This window comes from Camelus bactrianus, chromosome 12, assembly GCF_048773025.1.
Source record: "Camelus bactrianus isolate YW-2024 breed Bactrian camel chromosome 12, ASM4877302v1, whole genome shotgun sequence".
In the NCBI taxonomy this organism is placed as follows: Eukaryota; Metazoa; Chordata; class Mammalia; order Artiodactyla; family Camelidae; genus Camelus; species Camelus bactrianus.
The window spans coordinates 39,922,038-39,937,870 of record NC_133550.1 but is presented as its reverse complement, the minus strand read 5'-3'; the positions used below and the strand labels follow the sequence as shown (position 1 = coordinate 39,937,870).

Here is a 15,833-nt window from a genome sequence, read left to right as displayed (position 1 = left end):
GGGAGAGTTCTAGAGTCTTCCACCGTGCTGCATATCAGAACCAGTCCCACACACCAAAATTCTCTCCAAGGGTCTACTCTTTACAACGTCAAACCTGATACTAATTTCTATCCTAATCAGGCACAGTTGGTGGCACAAAACAGAGATCTACATAAACAAGCTCAAATAAGGTGATGGGGAATTCAGTGGATAGGAGCAGTGCTGTGCAGTGTGCAGTGGCTGCACGAACAGACTCTGGGGCCAGGTCAGTGGCACCAAAGCTGCCGCTTTCCAGTTGTGTGACCTTGGACAAATTATTTAACCTTTCTGTGCCTTGGTTTCTTTATCTATAAATGGGAACCCTATTTGCTTTGTGGGAATTTGGTCTGGATTAAGGAGTTACTGTGTATAGGATGAACACTACTTGACCTTTAGTAAATGCTATGTATTTACTGTTATCACCATCATAATTATTAATAATTTTAGGATGGGGCTCTCTGATACAGAGTTGGGAGGAGGTTCTGGACTCAAGGCAGCTGGAAGGTGCTCAGCAGCAAGAAGTGTGATGGATGCTTATTCTGAGGTTTCATTATCACCATGACAGCCTGGCTGCTTCCCTCCGTCCTGCTACCAATTGGCTACCTTTGCTCCCTCAAACGTCTGCCCCTCACCGCCTCCACCTGAGTGTGCTTCAGCCTGACTTGATCCCCACTCTACCTCTCAGCAGCATTTAACCATCTGCATCTGCTACCAGCTGGCAACAATTTTGTACATTATTTAGTTCAAATTGCCAGGAAAGAGATAGGATGGGAACCAGCTCATCTCTTCACTCCAGATGATGAGCCCTAGTTCAAGGTAGGGATTTGTTGCCCTTGGGTCAGGTACTGACCCCTGGTCCAATCAGAAGAAGGAAGACCATGATGGTCCCCAGTAAGTGGTGTGGGCAGATTCCCTTGGAGTGGAATGGAATAATAGAAGAGCTACACCGTGACCACTGTGTTGACCACAATAGCATGGTACCATCTTTACCTCACTTCAAGCTTTTTGATTACCTCTGTCTTCCTTGAACATATGGTGGCACTTCACTGATGAACACTGAGACCTGCTCTCAGAAATCCCAAAGTCTGCTGGGGAACAATTTATAGGCACCATGGGTCTAACCTGTTTGTGGGAGCAGGGGAATGGTAGTAGTAAGATTTTAATCACTTGTGCTCATAGTTTTTCTTAGCATTTTCATCAAGATAAAAAATTAAAACTAACTTACATACTGTCTCAAAACCCAACAGAATTGTGATGTATGTTTCACAGTTTCTGTAGTTGATTCTTATACAGGTTTGACTGTTTACTCAATAGTTACATGGAGGGCTCTCCTCAGAGGAGTGATGAGGGAGATTTGACTCCAGCAATCCCCACTCCACCTCTCTGACCAATGCTCTTATGCAAAAGTCAGCAGAATTTTTCTGTGAATGTCGGATCATCAATATGTCAGGCTTTGCAGGCCACACAGAGTCTGTTGCCTCAACTCTGCTACTGAAGTGTGAAAGCAACTATAGGCAATAGATAAATGAACCAGCACAGTGATGTTCCAATAAAATTTTGTGGACACAGGATCTGAATTTCCTGTATAATTTTCACTTGTTACAAAATATTCTTCTCTTGATTTATTTTTCAACCATTTAAAAATGTAAAAACTATTCTTAGATTGGGGGGCCATTCAAAATAACAGGCAGCAGGCTAGATTTGGCCCACAGCTGGTAGTTTGCTGACCCCTGCTGTTACAGAAAGGGTGAGAGTAAAACCTTTGTGCTGGAAGATGTCACATGAGATGTAGCAAAAAGATTCCGTTTAAGCCCCAAGAAGGAGCATCAGGCTTGGTGTAGGAGGACCTGGGAGGCTTCAGAGATGTGCTGCTGGAGCCACAGCTTGAAGTCCAGTGAAGAAGGCAAGGGAGGGAGTTCCAGAGAGAGGGCACAGCTTGTGCACAAGCAGGAAGTTGAATAAGCTGGTGAACCGCAGGTAGCCCACCCTGGCTGGGGGGTGTCCAGAAACAAGTGTGCAGGGCCAGATGGCGAAGGGTTTAATGAGAATGGCAGAGGTAGCTGGATTTTATCCTGATGGTCAGTCGTTTTCAGACTTTCCAAACCTGATCTTTAAAATAAGTCTTAACCAGAAGCTCCCAGTATGTTAACAAATCATCATTGACCTGCTATTCTGGGTGATGCTGTTGCCAAGTGCTGGGACTCGGGGTGAAGCTGGGGTTGGGAGGTTCCCAGCATCCTGCAACTCACCCCATCCTCACCCATGCCTGTCCCTGAAGCATCTCAAAGGAACTTTTAGGACTCTGCTGAGCAGGGTGTGAAAACCATGGCTTATGGCTGATAGTGGTTAACAGTAGGGCTCAAAGCAGGCATGATCCAACTGTGTTCTAGAGAAATCACTCAGAACGCATGAGGCAAGATGAGAGGCCAAACAACTGATTAGGATAATCACTGGTGCACACAAATAGTTTTTTAATATGCTTTTATTGAAGTATAGTCAGTTTATAATGTATGAATTTCTGGTGTACAGCATAATGCTTCAGTCATACAGGAACATACATATATTCGTTTTCATATTCTTCTTCACTGTAAGTTACTGCAAGATATTGAATATAGTTCCCTGTGCTATACAGTATAAACTTGTTGTTTATCTATTTTATGTAATTAGTTAGTATCTGCAAATCTCAAGCTCCCAATTTATCCTTTCCCACCCTTTTCCCCAGTAACCATAAGTTTGTTTTCTATGTAAGTCTGTTTCTGTTTTGTAATTAAGTTTGTGTCTCTCTTTTTTTTTTTTTTTTTAAGATTCCACATATGAATGATATCATATGGTATTTTACTTTTTCTGGCTTACTTCACTTCGAATGACATTCTCCAGGTCCATCCATGTTGCTGCAAATGGCATTATTTTATTTTTTATGGCTGAATAGTATTCCATTGTATAAATATACCATAACTTCTTTATCCAATCATCTGTCAATGGACATTTAGGTTGTTTCCATGCCTTGGCTATTGTAAATAGTGCTGCTATGAACATTGGGGTCTATGTGTCTTTTTGAATTAAGGTTCCCTCTAGATATATGCCCAGGAATGGGATTGCTGGATCATATAGTAAGTCCATTTTTAGTTTTTTGAGAAATCTCCATACTGTTTTCCGTAATGGCTGCACCATACTACATTCCCACCAGCAGTGTAGGAGGGTTCCCTTGTCTGCACACCCTCTCCAGCATTTATTGTTTGTGGACTTTTTAAGTGTTTGGCCATTCTGACTGGTGTGAGGTGATAACTCATTATAGTTTTGATTTGCATTTCTTTGATAATTAGCCATATTGAGCATTTTTCCATGTGCCTATTGGCCATTTGTATGTCTGCATCGGAAAATTGCTTGTTTAGGTCTTCTGTCCATTTTTGGATTGGGTTGTTTGGTTTTTTTCTTATTAAGTTGTACGTGCTGTTTATATATTCTGGAAATAAGCTCTTGTCTGTCTCATCTTTTACAAATATTTTCTCCCATTCTGTAGATTGTCTTTTAGTTTTGCTTATGGTTTTCTTTGCTGTGCAAAAGCTTTTAAGTTTAATTAGGTCCCATTTGTTTATTGTTGCTTTTATTTCTATTGCCTAGGTAGATTGTGCTAGGAGAACATTGCTGAGATTTATGTTGGATAATGTTTTGCCTATGTTTTCTTCTAAGAGGTTTATAGTGTCTTGTCTTATGTTTAAGTCTTTAAGCCATTTTGAGTTAATTTTTATGTGTGGTGTGAGGGAGTGTTCTAACATCATTGATTTACATGCAGCTGTCCATTTTTCCCAACACCATTTGCTGAAGAGACTGTCTTTACTCCATTGTTTGTTCTTGCTTCCTTTGTCAAAGATTAATTGACCAAAAAGTCTTTGGATTTATTTCTGGACTCTCTATTCTCTTCCATTGATCCATGTCTGTTTTTGTACCAATATTATGCTGTTTTGATTCTTGTAGCTGTGTAGTATTGTCTGAAGTCTGGGAGGGTTATTTCTCCAGCATCATTCTTTTTCTTCAGTAATGCTTTGGCAATTCTGGGTCTTTTGTGATTCCATATAAATTTTAGGATTATTCTAGTTCTGTGAAAAACGTCCTGGGTAATTTGATAGGGATCACATTCAATCTGTAGATTGCTTTGGGTAGTATGGCTATTTTAACTGTATTAATTCTTCCAATCCAAGAACATGGGATATTTTCCATTTCTTTAAGTCATCTTTAATTTCCTTAGTGTTTGATAGTTCTCTGCATATAAATCTTTCACTTCCTTGGTCACAAATACTTCTTGAGTTCCTTTTATGTGCCAAGCACTGTGTGAAAATATTTCCATCAGTAGTAAATAGAGTTGACAATAAAATATGTAGCAAAGGAAGTTATTTCCGTATTGAAATGATAGCTGGCACTTCTAGAGCAGCTGCTTTGCATTGAGTATTGTTCTAAGGAAACACTTTCCCAATATTAATGCATTGAATCCACACCATAGTCTTAAGTGATGGGTAATGTCATTAATTCCATTTTACAAATAAAGAAACTGAGGCACAGGCTCAGATTCGGGCTATGGAGGAAATAAGAGGATGTAACAGCTGTGTTAGTTAGTTAGTTGAGGTGTTGGGGAAGGTTGCATCTTTAAGGTTGCATTGACACCAAGAAGATGAGAAAGGATGGTTGCAGACATCCCCATGGAGAGCTGGGAAGTGAGCACTCCAAGCAGACTGGGGAGCAGAGCCTCAAAAGGGGAAATGACTTGGTCATTTTGAAGAACAAAGGCCAGTGCAGTTGAGTTTAGGGAAGTGGCAGGGTCAGGGCCAGGGAAGGTGGGGGAGATGGGAGAATATTAGGAGAGGAGGTTGGGGAAAGAAGCCCCAGCCAGTCTTGTAGGCCTTGCAGGCTGTGGGAAGGAGATTTATATTTTTTTCCTCAAAGCTTAGAAGGGCCTTTGAAAGGAAGTGAAATGACTGGATTTGAATTCCTAAATAGTGGTTACCCTGTGGGGAGTGGATGAAACTTGGCCCCAGAGGAGTCAGGAAACTTGCAGGAGGTTCTGAAGTAGAAATAATGGCCCTTTGAGTTAGAGTGGTGGCCACAACGAATGTGGAGAGAACTGGTTCCCATGGGTGACAATCATCCAACTCAGGGATGTTGGAGACCTGAACTGGGAGGGCGGCAGTAAGGGTGGAGAGGAGGGATTAGATGAAATAGGCTTTTAAGACATAGAATTGAGAGGTGTTGGTGACCAGTTGGTTTAATTTTTATTGCTTTTTAGATACGTTTGGAACAGCCAGAAATAACAACTAAGCAAGCAGTTGGCAATGAAGTCAGGAACTGGTCAGCCTTTGTGGAGGGCCTGCCATGTGTCAGGCCTTGTGTTGGGCTCAACATGGTGCTGTTGGGGCTGTAAGTGCCTTGAGGGGCGTGGCCAGGCGTGTCTCATCCTTGTTTCCCAGGCATCCATAATGCCATTTAATGCACGGTGGGCCCTCAATAAACCTTCGTTGAACTGGAGAGAATGTGCTCTCTGTCTAGTGGAGGAGATGTGCTGAGGGGACGCACAGTGCAGTCAGAGCTTCCCAAGTCCCTGGAGCTGTGTTTATAGGAAGCCTGGAGGGAAGATTCCTCACCGATGAGGCTGGAATCCTGGTCTGTCCCTTCTGCCCTGCAACATGGTCTTGGAAGAGTCCACTTGAGAAGTGTGTTCTCTAACACACCAGCTGCTCCTAATTTTTCTACATTGACATCCTTCTGAGGCTCCTTCTCCGTCAGGGACTGGTTTTAGAAATTGGATTCCTCGTGCTGCCCTTGCTTCTCTAAGGCAGCAGGAAGGCGAGGTAGCCCAGAGCGTTGTCACCCTGTATCAGCCTCCTGTGCTTGGCAACATCTCTGTGCCCCTAACCCAGGGGTTCCTCACTCTATTGAGCCCTTGTGCTGTGGGTGTTGGGTGAAGCCTGTAGATCCCTCCTCAGAATAATGGTTTTAAACACATACAATTAAAAAAAAAAAAAGAGAGTTGCAAAATGAACCAATTATATTGATATACAGATATATCAAAATGTATTTTCCAATTTCAGATAGAGCAATACATCTTAACACATTAAATAGCAAGATCTAGGAGTGGTAACTACCATAATTTCAAAGCAGAGATAAGCACAAACGATATTTTGAGATACCTCGGACAACTATAAAATGATACAAAAATATCTGATTTCTTTTAGTGACAGAGTCGTAAGTTCAGTTAATATGACTGTGGCCTGCATTCATAATTAAAGGAGATGTGAAATTAAATCATTTAGAGTTCGCTGAAATAGGATTTGTTTTTCTCATCCAGTTTCCTGGATCCTGTGAATTCTAGCCATGAGCCATGGATGTCAGTGGAGCCCCCACCCCAGCTACTCACTCAGTTACTGTGTGTTTCAGGCACCAATGACAAAATGTTACATTTTATTTCAAAACTCATTTGATTGGCTTATTTTGACAATAGGGAGTTTAGTCCCATCGGTATTTTACAGGTCAAGGACTTGGCCAAGAGCTAAGTGCTCCCTAAATGGATGGGATGGAGTGGGTGGGTGGGTAAAGATGCCTTAAAAAGGTTAAAGGTTAAATAACTTCTTAGAGATTCACAGCTCATAAGTAATAGAGCTTAAACTTGAACCCATTTTTTTTACCCTAAATCTCTTGTTCTTTCTCTTCCATGCTACCACTATGTTTTTACTTTAAAGAGTTAGTTCAAGGCAAGGCCTTGTTCATAAATTATACCATTCTAATCATGAGAAAAGAACAGTCCCATTATTCTTTGCTTTCGTTAGAGAATGCCAAAATACCTAAAGTATTTTGTTTTCCTCTGAAAGCCTCATTTTAAGTACACTGAGTCTGTAGACTGTCTATAGACTGAGATGGCAAAAGACCCAGAAACTGTCTCTTCCAAGCTGTCAATGAGCTATGGATATGCAATTTAGAGAAAGCCAAGCTACATGGTAGTAGGAGTAGGTAGGTTGGTATTGTTCCCCAAGGCAGAACCAAGGCCCAGTGTTTACCAGGGGCAAATTTTGGCTCAGTGGAAGAACTCTGAAATGATTAGACTTACTTAGCAATGTACCAGGATTGCCTGGTGAGATATTGACTGAAAGCATTCAAACATTGATCCATGTGTTTATTCATTCATTCAATAAATGTTCATTGACAACTTACTCCATGCCAGATTCTGAGGTATATGCTGCATTCAGAGTGTAGAATAAGATAAACTATTGTAGGGCTTAGGGTCTCTGGGGAGACAGACATTGAATGAAAAAAATTTAAGCAATGTAATTATTTTCAAGGAAACAAATGGAGTGTTATGGCTCAGAATAACAACTGAGGTAGGGATAGGAAGATCTATAGTGATGTGTCCATGAGAAGGTAACACTGAACTTGAAACACGAAAGATTAAAGGGGAAAAAAAGCCTACAAAGAGTGAAGAGAAGGGAGAATAGAAGAACAGCATGTGCAAAGGCCCTGAGGCAGAAAGATGGCAACATGTTAAAGAGTCTTGAGAGAAAGATACTGTGGGAACTGAAGCAGATTAAAGGAGAATGGAATAAGCAATGAGTCTGAAGAAGCAGGCTGATCAGGTAGGACTCGGAGAGGCATTTGGATTTAATTTTAAGTTTTGAAAGCCGTTGAAGAATTTTAGGCAAAGAAGTATCATGGCCTATCGTATATTTTAAAGACTTACTCTGGCAACTAGGTGGAAAATAGATTGTAGGTTGAAAGAGACCAGGAGGCTCTTTCAGTAGATCGGGAACAAGATGATGGGGGTTTGAACTGGGTGGAGACCATGGAGATGGAGAAGGTAGACTTGAGTTTGTTGGGAAGTTTAGCTGAGATTTGTCATGCATTGGATGTGAAGAGTGATGGAAAGAGAGAAACTGAGGGTGGTTGGTGGTGCCATTCACCACGATGGAGAAGATAGCGAGGAAGGGGGAGGAAAGAGGTGTCTAAATAACCATTTTCCAGAAACTGAAGCCTTGTGATAGATTCCATTGGTTCTCAAAGAAGATGATGCCACTTATTTAGAGGGTATTTAGAAATGTGGGGGAGGGAGTTTTTGCAATAGTCTAAATGATGCAGGCAGCCAGTGGCATTTCGTGGACAGTAATCAAGGATGCTAAAAGTCCTACATCACGAAGGGCAGCCCCCATAATGAAGAAATATCTCCTCTAGAACACCAGTAGCTTCCTCGTGGAAAAACATTGGTGGATTGAGTCTCTCGCAACTCTAAGAATTTAGGAAAATGCATTTTTTTTTTACACTATCAGCCATTCATATATTTTTGTGAATTGTTTGAGTTAAGGAGTCTTTTCATAAGTAATTGACTGAAATTAGCCACAAGTAGGGATGGAGATTTAGATGGGGGATAGGGGTGTAAAGCAGGCAAAAGGAAGGATAAATCTTGGAGAATGGGACTTTGGTGGTAGGTAGGGCTGGGAGGCTGGAGGATACTGGGACCCTGAGAGGGAGGGAAACAGGTGGAGCATGTGGGAGGATGTGAAATACAAACTTTCCACTTCACATGTTTCCTGTGGCTCTACTGCACGCTCCCCCCCACCCAACCCACCCCACTTGCCTGGTGTAGAGGCTGCCTGGGTATGTCCCTAAACTTCCCTTTATTCCACCTGCTCACGTTGAACTTTTCCTTTTGATTATTTGAGTCCCCAAAGTAAATTCTTCCTTCAGATGGTCAGAGAGATACCATAAACTTAGAACCTGATCAATGCTGTATAGTCTAGAAGAATAAAGAAAAGTGACAGGAGCCTTAATGGCTAATAAAACCACCATCTAACTTGGGTGAATAGTTATTCTTTCTATTCTCTGGCGTGGTAAAAGATGGTTTTCTAATTATTTTCACAAATGATTTCATTTGGGCCTCACAACAATGTTAATAGGCAGGGCATGTGTTATTACTGGATCCATTTTATAGATTTGGTTATTGAGGTTCAGGGACTTGCCAGTCAAGCTGCCTGTTAGGGACTGAATGGGCCAGAACTTGGGTGTAGGGCTCCTGCTGAGGTTTTCTAATGGCAAGTGGGCTCCTTGGTAGGTAATAGGAAAGGATGAAGAAACTGCTTCAAAGAAGTATGTGCCAAAGAGGAGCAGACTGCAGAATCAACTGCCCAAAATGCAGATTATCAGTGTGTGAGAAGTTCCTAGGCACCCAGGTGGGATTCGCCCTGGCCCTTTAAGGCAAAACCCAAATAAGGGAGTCCTTTTAGCACCTTGGGGGTCAAAGACCTGATTCTTGCTGGCTCCTCAACACCCGAGGCCCCATTTTTGTGCACATTTCCTACAGCTGTTCCCGTAATAGCTGCAGTGTGGCTGTGAGTGCCCTGTGTGAGCCTTGCTGAGTCAGGCCATCTTCTGGATGGTAGGGGCAGAGCCACATGTTACTTACGTTCAGAGTGGCATTCACACCCTAGAATACAGGGCTGGCGCCCCCTGGAGTTGTGTACTTCATACTGGGCGGGAGGGGATCAGCAGTCAATGAAAGATAGTATAAAGAAGCTACAGGAGGAGAAGCTGTTCCCTCATGATACAGCCACATGTGATATGGTTCCCTGTATACTCACACACACACTCTGACACACATCAGTGCTCACCTCTTCCCAGTAGCTTTGATTCCACTTTGGTGTGTCAAGCCCAAGGCTCTCTTTTTCAGCCCAAACGTCATTTGAGACAAAGTAGCTTCTCCCTCCAACTAAAAAAAGTTTCCCTCTGAGAGCGGGCTCAAGTGTAGGCGGGTCGTGTGGTTAGACATGGCAGGCAGGAGAAACAGAGTGACAACTCTGAGGGAACCGAGAAAGCCCAAAGGGGAGACAAGGTCTAGAGCTAAATCAAGATTGGATTTTGTCATGAAAGGCAGAACTGGCAAAAGCATCATTACAAGGCATTAACCTTGTTACACACAGAAGAACAAGCAGAGGCTGGGATTCAGAAATAAATTACACATAATAAACTAGACAGAATAGGCTGAGAGCAACATTAGCGATTATGCCCTGAGGGGAGAGAAGGGCAAGGCAGAAAATAGGCCAAAAAAAAAGTAAAAATAATCCCTGGACACAGGGGGCCCACTGCACTATTTCTCCCCTTTTTCTACTTGGCAACCTGGGTAGTAATTTCACTTTTGTGAGCAGGTTTCTCTGGAGCCTGTCTTTCTTTTGTTTTCATTTGCTGAAATGAGCAAAAGAGAGCCATTCAGAGGGTTCCTTTTTCCATTCACAGAGACCTGTCCATTTCTGTGCGTTTCCAGCACAAAAGAATCCATTTCCATTCAGCCAGAGCAGCCCTTGGAGTTTACGTGAGGTGCAAGCCCGCTCTTTCCTATTTGCTTCCAGACTCGCTCTTGTAATTGGCTACACAATCCTGACTGTGGCCAGGGCCCCCCAGTGGAACAAGCACTTGGATAGTTCCTGGTCCCTCATAGCTGAGGAAAAGCTCGAGTCTAGTGCCACGTACAATAGCTGTGACTCTCATTTCTTACACAGGGACTTGCTTTGGATTGTAAGTAACAGAAAACCTAATCAACAGCTGCTTAAACCGTGACATCTATTGTTAGTAAAAAGTTTAAAGGTTGGAAGTCTGTGCTCTGCAGTGTCCTCAAGAACCCAGGGTCTTTTTTCCTTCCCCTGCACCGATCTGTTGGTTTTCCTCTTCTATCTTGAATGTCCGAGAAGCAGAATGGTTGCTGCCACCCTGCCGGGATGGCCTCACATCACACATTTCAAAGGAAGGAAGTGAGGGAAGAGGGCACATGGGCATTCCTCAAGAGCCTCCTCTTATCAGGGAGGAAACTTACTCTGAGAAGCCCCTCCAGGGGAGTTCTTGCATCTTACTGGCCCAGACTGGACCACATGGCCACCCCTAGCTCTAAGGGGTAGGAAAGTAAGTACCAGGCAATGGGGAATGGGATTACTGTGTGGGTTAGACTGAGCATGGTTTCCCCAGGCTTGCGTTCATTGCTACCTGAACAAAATTAGGGCTTTGTGGCAAAGAAGAAGGTGGGAAAAACTGCCATGAGTGTGGCAGCAACTGTTTGTGTTTTAAATAAGGTCATGATAGTAAACGTGAATTGCACGTTACTATGTGCCAGACACTGTTCTAAGCTCTACTGAGGCTTGTATCCTAACCCATTCAGTCCTCATGGCGAGTCTGTGGCATAAATGCTGTTATCATCAGTTCCACTGTATAGCAGAGGAAACTGAGAAGTAAAATAATGTGCACGAAATTAGTTAAAAAGTGACAGAGCCAGGATTCAAAGCCTGGAGGCGCAGCTCACTACCCTATGCTGGCCTTATTAGTTGGAGTATTATAAAATACCCCAAGTAGCACATAGTAAGTGCAAGTTACTAATAATACCAGCTAACATGTATCAACATGTTACTATTACTGTGATCATTATTATCTCTCCTTCATAACCACTGCCAATCAGGCACCATTGACCTTATTCACAGCTAAGAAAGCCAACCCCCAACAGGGTTCAATAAATTGCCAAGATCACTCAGTGGGTGAGAACCAACTAGGAATGCAAACCTAACCTCTCTGACCCCCTAGTCCCAAGTGCTTTGCTCTACGCCACCTGCTCTCAAGTTTGGGAACATTGATTTTATGGCTGTACTACTTACCTGTGCTATTATTGATCCAGGACTTAATTTGGAAAACTGCAATTATTGAGAAATAGTCAGAAGTCAGGGAAGGATAACTACAGAGGATGGGACAGTAATTTAGAAGCAATTTTCTCCTTGTTCCTTTTCAGCTTTTGAGCCACTTCTAGTTTTTTTGGAGCCCATCTTTCACAAACAGATGATCTCATCTCACCTCAGCAAAGGCTAACGGTGATGTCATGGTTCTTGGCTAATCTGAATAGCTACAGTTATAAAGCACCTACTGTATACCAGATATGGGAGGACACTGCCCCATTTGGTCCTTGTGGATGGATAATCAACAATCCACAGTCATTACTCTTTCTGAGTCGTGGGATGAGGGAGAATGGAGTCCTCTAGCCAAAGATAGTGACTTTAGAACATCCCAGATGTCCAGACAGATGACGTCCAATTCTCTGAGTTAAGCACTTCTGGGATGCTCAAATATTTAATAAAAATAAGATGTGTGGTCAGCTGATCTTAAGTTTGAACAATTCTGGTTTTATTTTAAAGCAAGATGTGTGGTGTGATTTTAATTTTTTTTAAATCTAAAGGTCATACGATTTTTCTTCCTATGTTCATAGTCACGAGGTATCCTTATCTAAACAGTGATCTATTGTTCTGATTCTTAGACCCACAGATTTTTTTTAACTTCATTTTAATAGGACTGTTCCTCATCTTCCTTGACTGTGTGAAAAGTATTTTTTAACAGGAAAAAAAAATCTCTAATGGGCTTTCTAAAAATCTTCTTAAACTGAGTTCACTATGGAATATATTATGCAAATAAGTCACTTTCTCTTAGGTTATGACATCTCTTCCTTGAAAAGAGATCACGACATTGGAGAAATCCTCGCTGCTTATCTTTTCCTTGCAGTGCAACTTCAACAAAGAGATATAGATGGCACTTTAAAGGCTTCAGAAATCAATTTAGTCCATGAATCCATTTAGTTTAGATGTTAATGAAACTTGGTGGGTTTAAAAATAATGAATACTTAATAAGACATAAATTGAAAGCCATAAACACTGTCGGCAATAATACAATGAAGTTAATAAGTCTTAGCCTCCCCTGCCCACCTCCCCCTCCCCAGACAGAGTGACACTAGGAGTTGTGGTGATGCTCACAGAAGTTTGCCAGCTCCCCCATTGGCTGAAACGTAAATGTGCCTTTGAAAACCTTAGTACAGTTGGGAACTGAGCTCTGGCAGATAAAGTCTGCTATCACACTGTGTTCAGTAGCTACAGAAGGCAACGACTCTTTCTAGCTCTGTATCTTCCAGAGATTTGTGTAACAAACTCGGTTTCCTGTCGTTGAAGGCAGGAAACAGCATGAAGTACTTCATGCCTTTAAACAAGAAAGAAAAAGACATTTTGGTCAACAACACTCTCTGCTCTGGGTTTAAAGAGGGGCTTTATTTAATGATCAGGAGTGAGCATGTGATTATATGAGCTCAGAGCCTGAGACCATACAAATGCCTTCAGGTTGGGAGTTACGCCTTTCGTTTCCTCTTCAAGAATATGGGCACCAGGTCGAGCCGTTGTGCTTGGTTCCTCTTTAGCTTTGTGGCTATGTCTTAACCACGATCCATGACTCTATCTTTCCCTCTTTACCCTCTGAATTAATTACCCTGTCTTTGAGTTAACACAGTGCACTCTTCTTGTAAGTCCAGAATCCCTCCTCTCTGCCATCGCACCCAATAGGATGATCCGTTTCACATCTTGGGAGATGGCTTGTTTAACCTCACAGAAGTCAGTCCCCTAGCTAAAATAAATTGTGGCATGATCCTGCAAACAGCCAAGTATGAGATTGTCTCCATCCCAATTCTGTAGTGGGCGCTTTCTTGGCAATAAAGTGGAACGCGGTTTCATATATCAGCTGGGGGAGTGTTAAATGCATGGCTAGCTCGCTGCTGGCAATCAATACATGCTAATACATAGTAAACAAATGGCTTTCTATGGGTTGGGCAAGTGTGGTGATTCTGCAGATAAAGGGGATAAAAGGTTGCTCCTGGGGCTTATCTGAGAAAACGTATTTGGGGCTCATGTAGGTTACTTCCCAGGTGGGCAAGAGTAACATTTCATCATCCTGAGAATTATTGCTGTTAAAAATGATCTTTTTTTTTTTTTATTTGTGCGTTTGTGTGCGTGTTCCGAAGGAAGGGGAGCAACCTGAAAGAGTCCAACCAATCGCTTCATCTACCTTGATCCATTCCGACCTGACATCGGTTTATGGCACCGTGGTACTGAACAGGACTGTTGTATTCTTGGGGACTGGAGATGGCCAGTTACTTAAGGTTGGTTTCTCTGTGCCTTCTTCAATGTCGATCCATTTTGTGCTTTTTTTAATTTTTGTATTTCATTTTTTATTGCTTGTGGGTTATATACCGGACTGCTTTGTGAACTGCTCAGAGACCCCCAGAAATGGCCTGAAAGAAATTTCTGGAAATCTAGATGTAATAACCTCCCTAACCATGTCTGGAAGTACCAACCCCCTTGCTTCCTGGGAACCTGCCAAGATAGTTCCCTTCCTTACTCAGAAGCTGCCGGGGTGAGGCACATGGAGGTCTGGCCCCAACCCCTGTCTCTGCTCACCTTCCTGAGGCTTTTAACCTTTCAGTTCTAGCTCCTTTATAATGGAAATACACAAAGCACCTGATTTCTCACAACTTCAAAGAAATGAGAGATTATAGGGCTGAAAAGAAGGAAAAAACAGGTGTTCCTTTTCCCCAGCCCACTTGCCACCCACAGAGGGGCTTTGTTTTCTGCCCTTTATACCCACACACACCACTGGGAGGTTAGGAATCTAAAACCCTCTGAGACTCCCCCTCGACTTTTATCTCTGAGGACTATTTTTTTCCACTGGGTGGTTCCACCATAGGTCAAGTTGAGATTTTTATTCACTTGGGGGAGGGGCAGTGAGGAGGAGAAAAACTCAGAGATACCACGTGACTTGTCTGAAATGATGTAGCAGTAAACTTACCAGTTTCTTCAGTAAGCCTTTATCGTGCACCTCCTGCGGCCTCCAGCAGCATTCTTGGTTGGGAACTGCCCTGTTCTGTCACCCTAGGCCGATATTCCTTTTCCTCTCTGTAGCCAGTTTACTGTCAGCTCCGATTCAAAACTAATACTAACAGATTTGTCTTCTCAGCTGATCTCTCACGGATAACTAGCTGTGTGACTTGAGGTGAATCCCCAAACCTCTCTGAGCCTCCATTTCCTCATCTGTAAGACGAGACTGTACTAGACAGCCGAGGAGACCCTTCCCTTCTGATGGTCTCTAATTCTGTCTTCTGTGCACGTATCCCTCACTCTAGCCAAACCTCCTTGCTTGCTGTTCTCCAAATGTGCACTGTGCAGTGCTGCTCCCATGCCTGTTTCCACACTGTAACCCCTTCCTGGATTGCTCTCTTTTTCCCTCTGCTGTACTGACTCTTGTATATCTATGCTTTGGCTCAGCTCAAACTCCACCTCCTCTCTGAGGACTCCTCTAAGCTTGGCGAGATCACGTTTCTCCCTCATCTCCCGAAATACCCATTATCTGTATCACTCTTTCAGCTCATTATAAATGTCTTGCTTTGATGCCTAACCTTTTCACTTGTGTTTGTCCTGCCTTCCCAACTTGATTTTAAGCTTCTGGAGAAGGGGGCCAGAAATTCCCACAGCCTGATAAAACACTGAGTGCCTGGTAGACACTTGATATAATCTGTTCTCTTTGGAGGAAACCCAGTAACATATGGGAGGGGGGTTGTTTGTGTACACATTCTTTTAAAATATACATTGATCATCTTTCCTGTTGTGTTAGCTTTATTTCCTGGGGAAAGGTAAATACTCGTCAGTCAGTCACTGTATACAAGTTGCTCAGGGCCATGAGGCAACATCCTTAGTTACACCAACCTAGTCAGGCTGATTGGACCCATTAACCCGGCAGAAGTTTCTATCAATCCTTACTGGGTCTCCTCACCAATCATGTCTTTGGATTTGGGATATTTTTGACGAGAGTTTTTGACAAGAACATTGTTTCCCCCAAGCTGAGCCAACCAAACTGTTAGATGGTAAATTGGAGGTGAAGGAACACTTGGCTATAAATAGTTTCCCGTAGGACGGGCTGGTCTTGCCTGTCCTGTTTGTTCACCCCGG

At 42.8% G+C, this 15,833-nt stretch overlaps 1 protein-coding gene across 4 annotated transcripts in view; it reads left to right on the top strand.

Moving 5' to 3' along the window:
* The window catches only part of PLXNC1 (plexin C1), a 141,796-nt gene that overhangs the window by 9,772 nt on the left and 116,191 nt on the right, over positions 1-15,833 (top strand). For 3 of the 4 annotated variants that reach the window (XM_074375265.1, XM_010962730.3, XM_074375267.1), the window contains exon 2: positions 13,853-13,990. The exons of the other annotated variant lie outside the window; for it this stretch is intronic. In XM_074375265.1, coding sequence (XP_074231366.1) covers positions 13,853-13,990 — 138 coding nt within the window. The remainder of the gene's footprint in view (positions 1-13,852; positions 13,991-15,833) is intronic. 4 annotated transcript variants of the gene reach the window in all.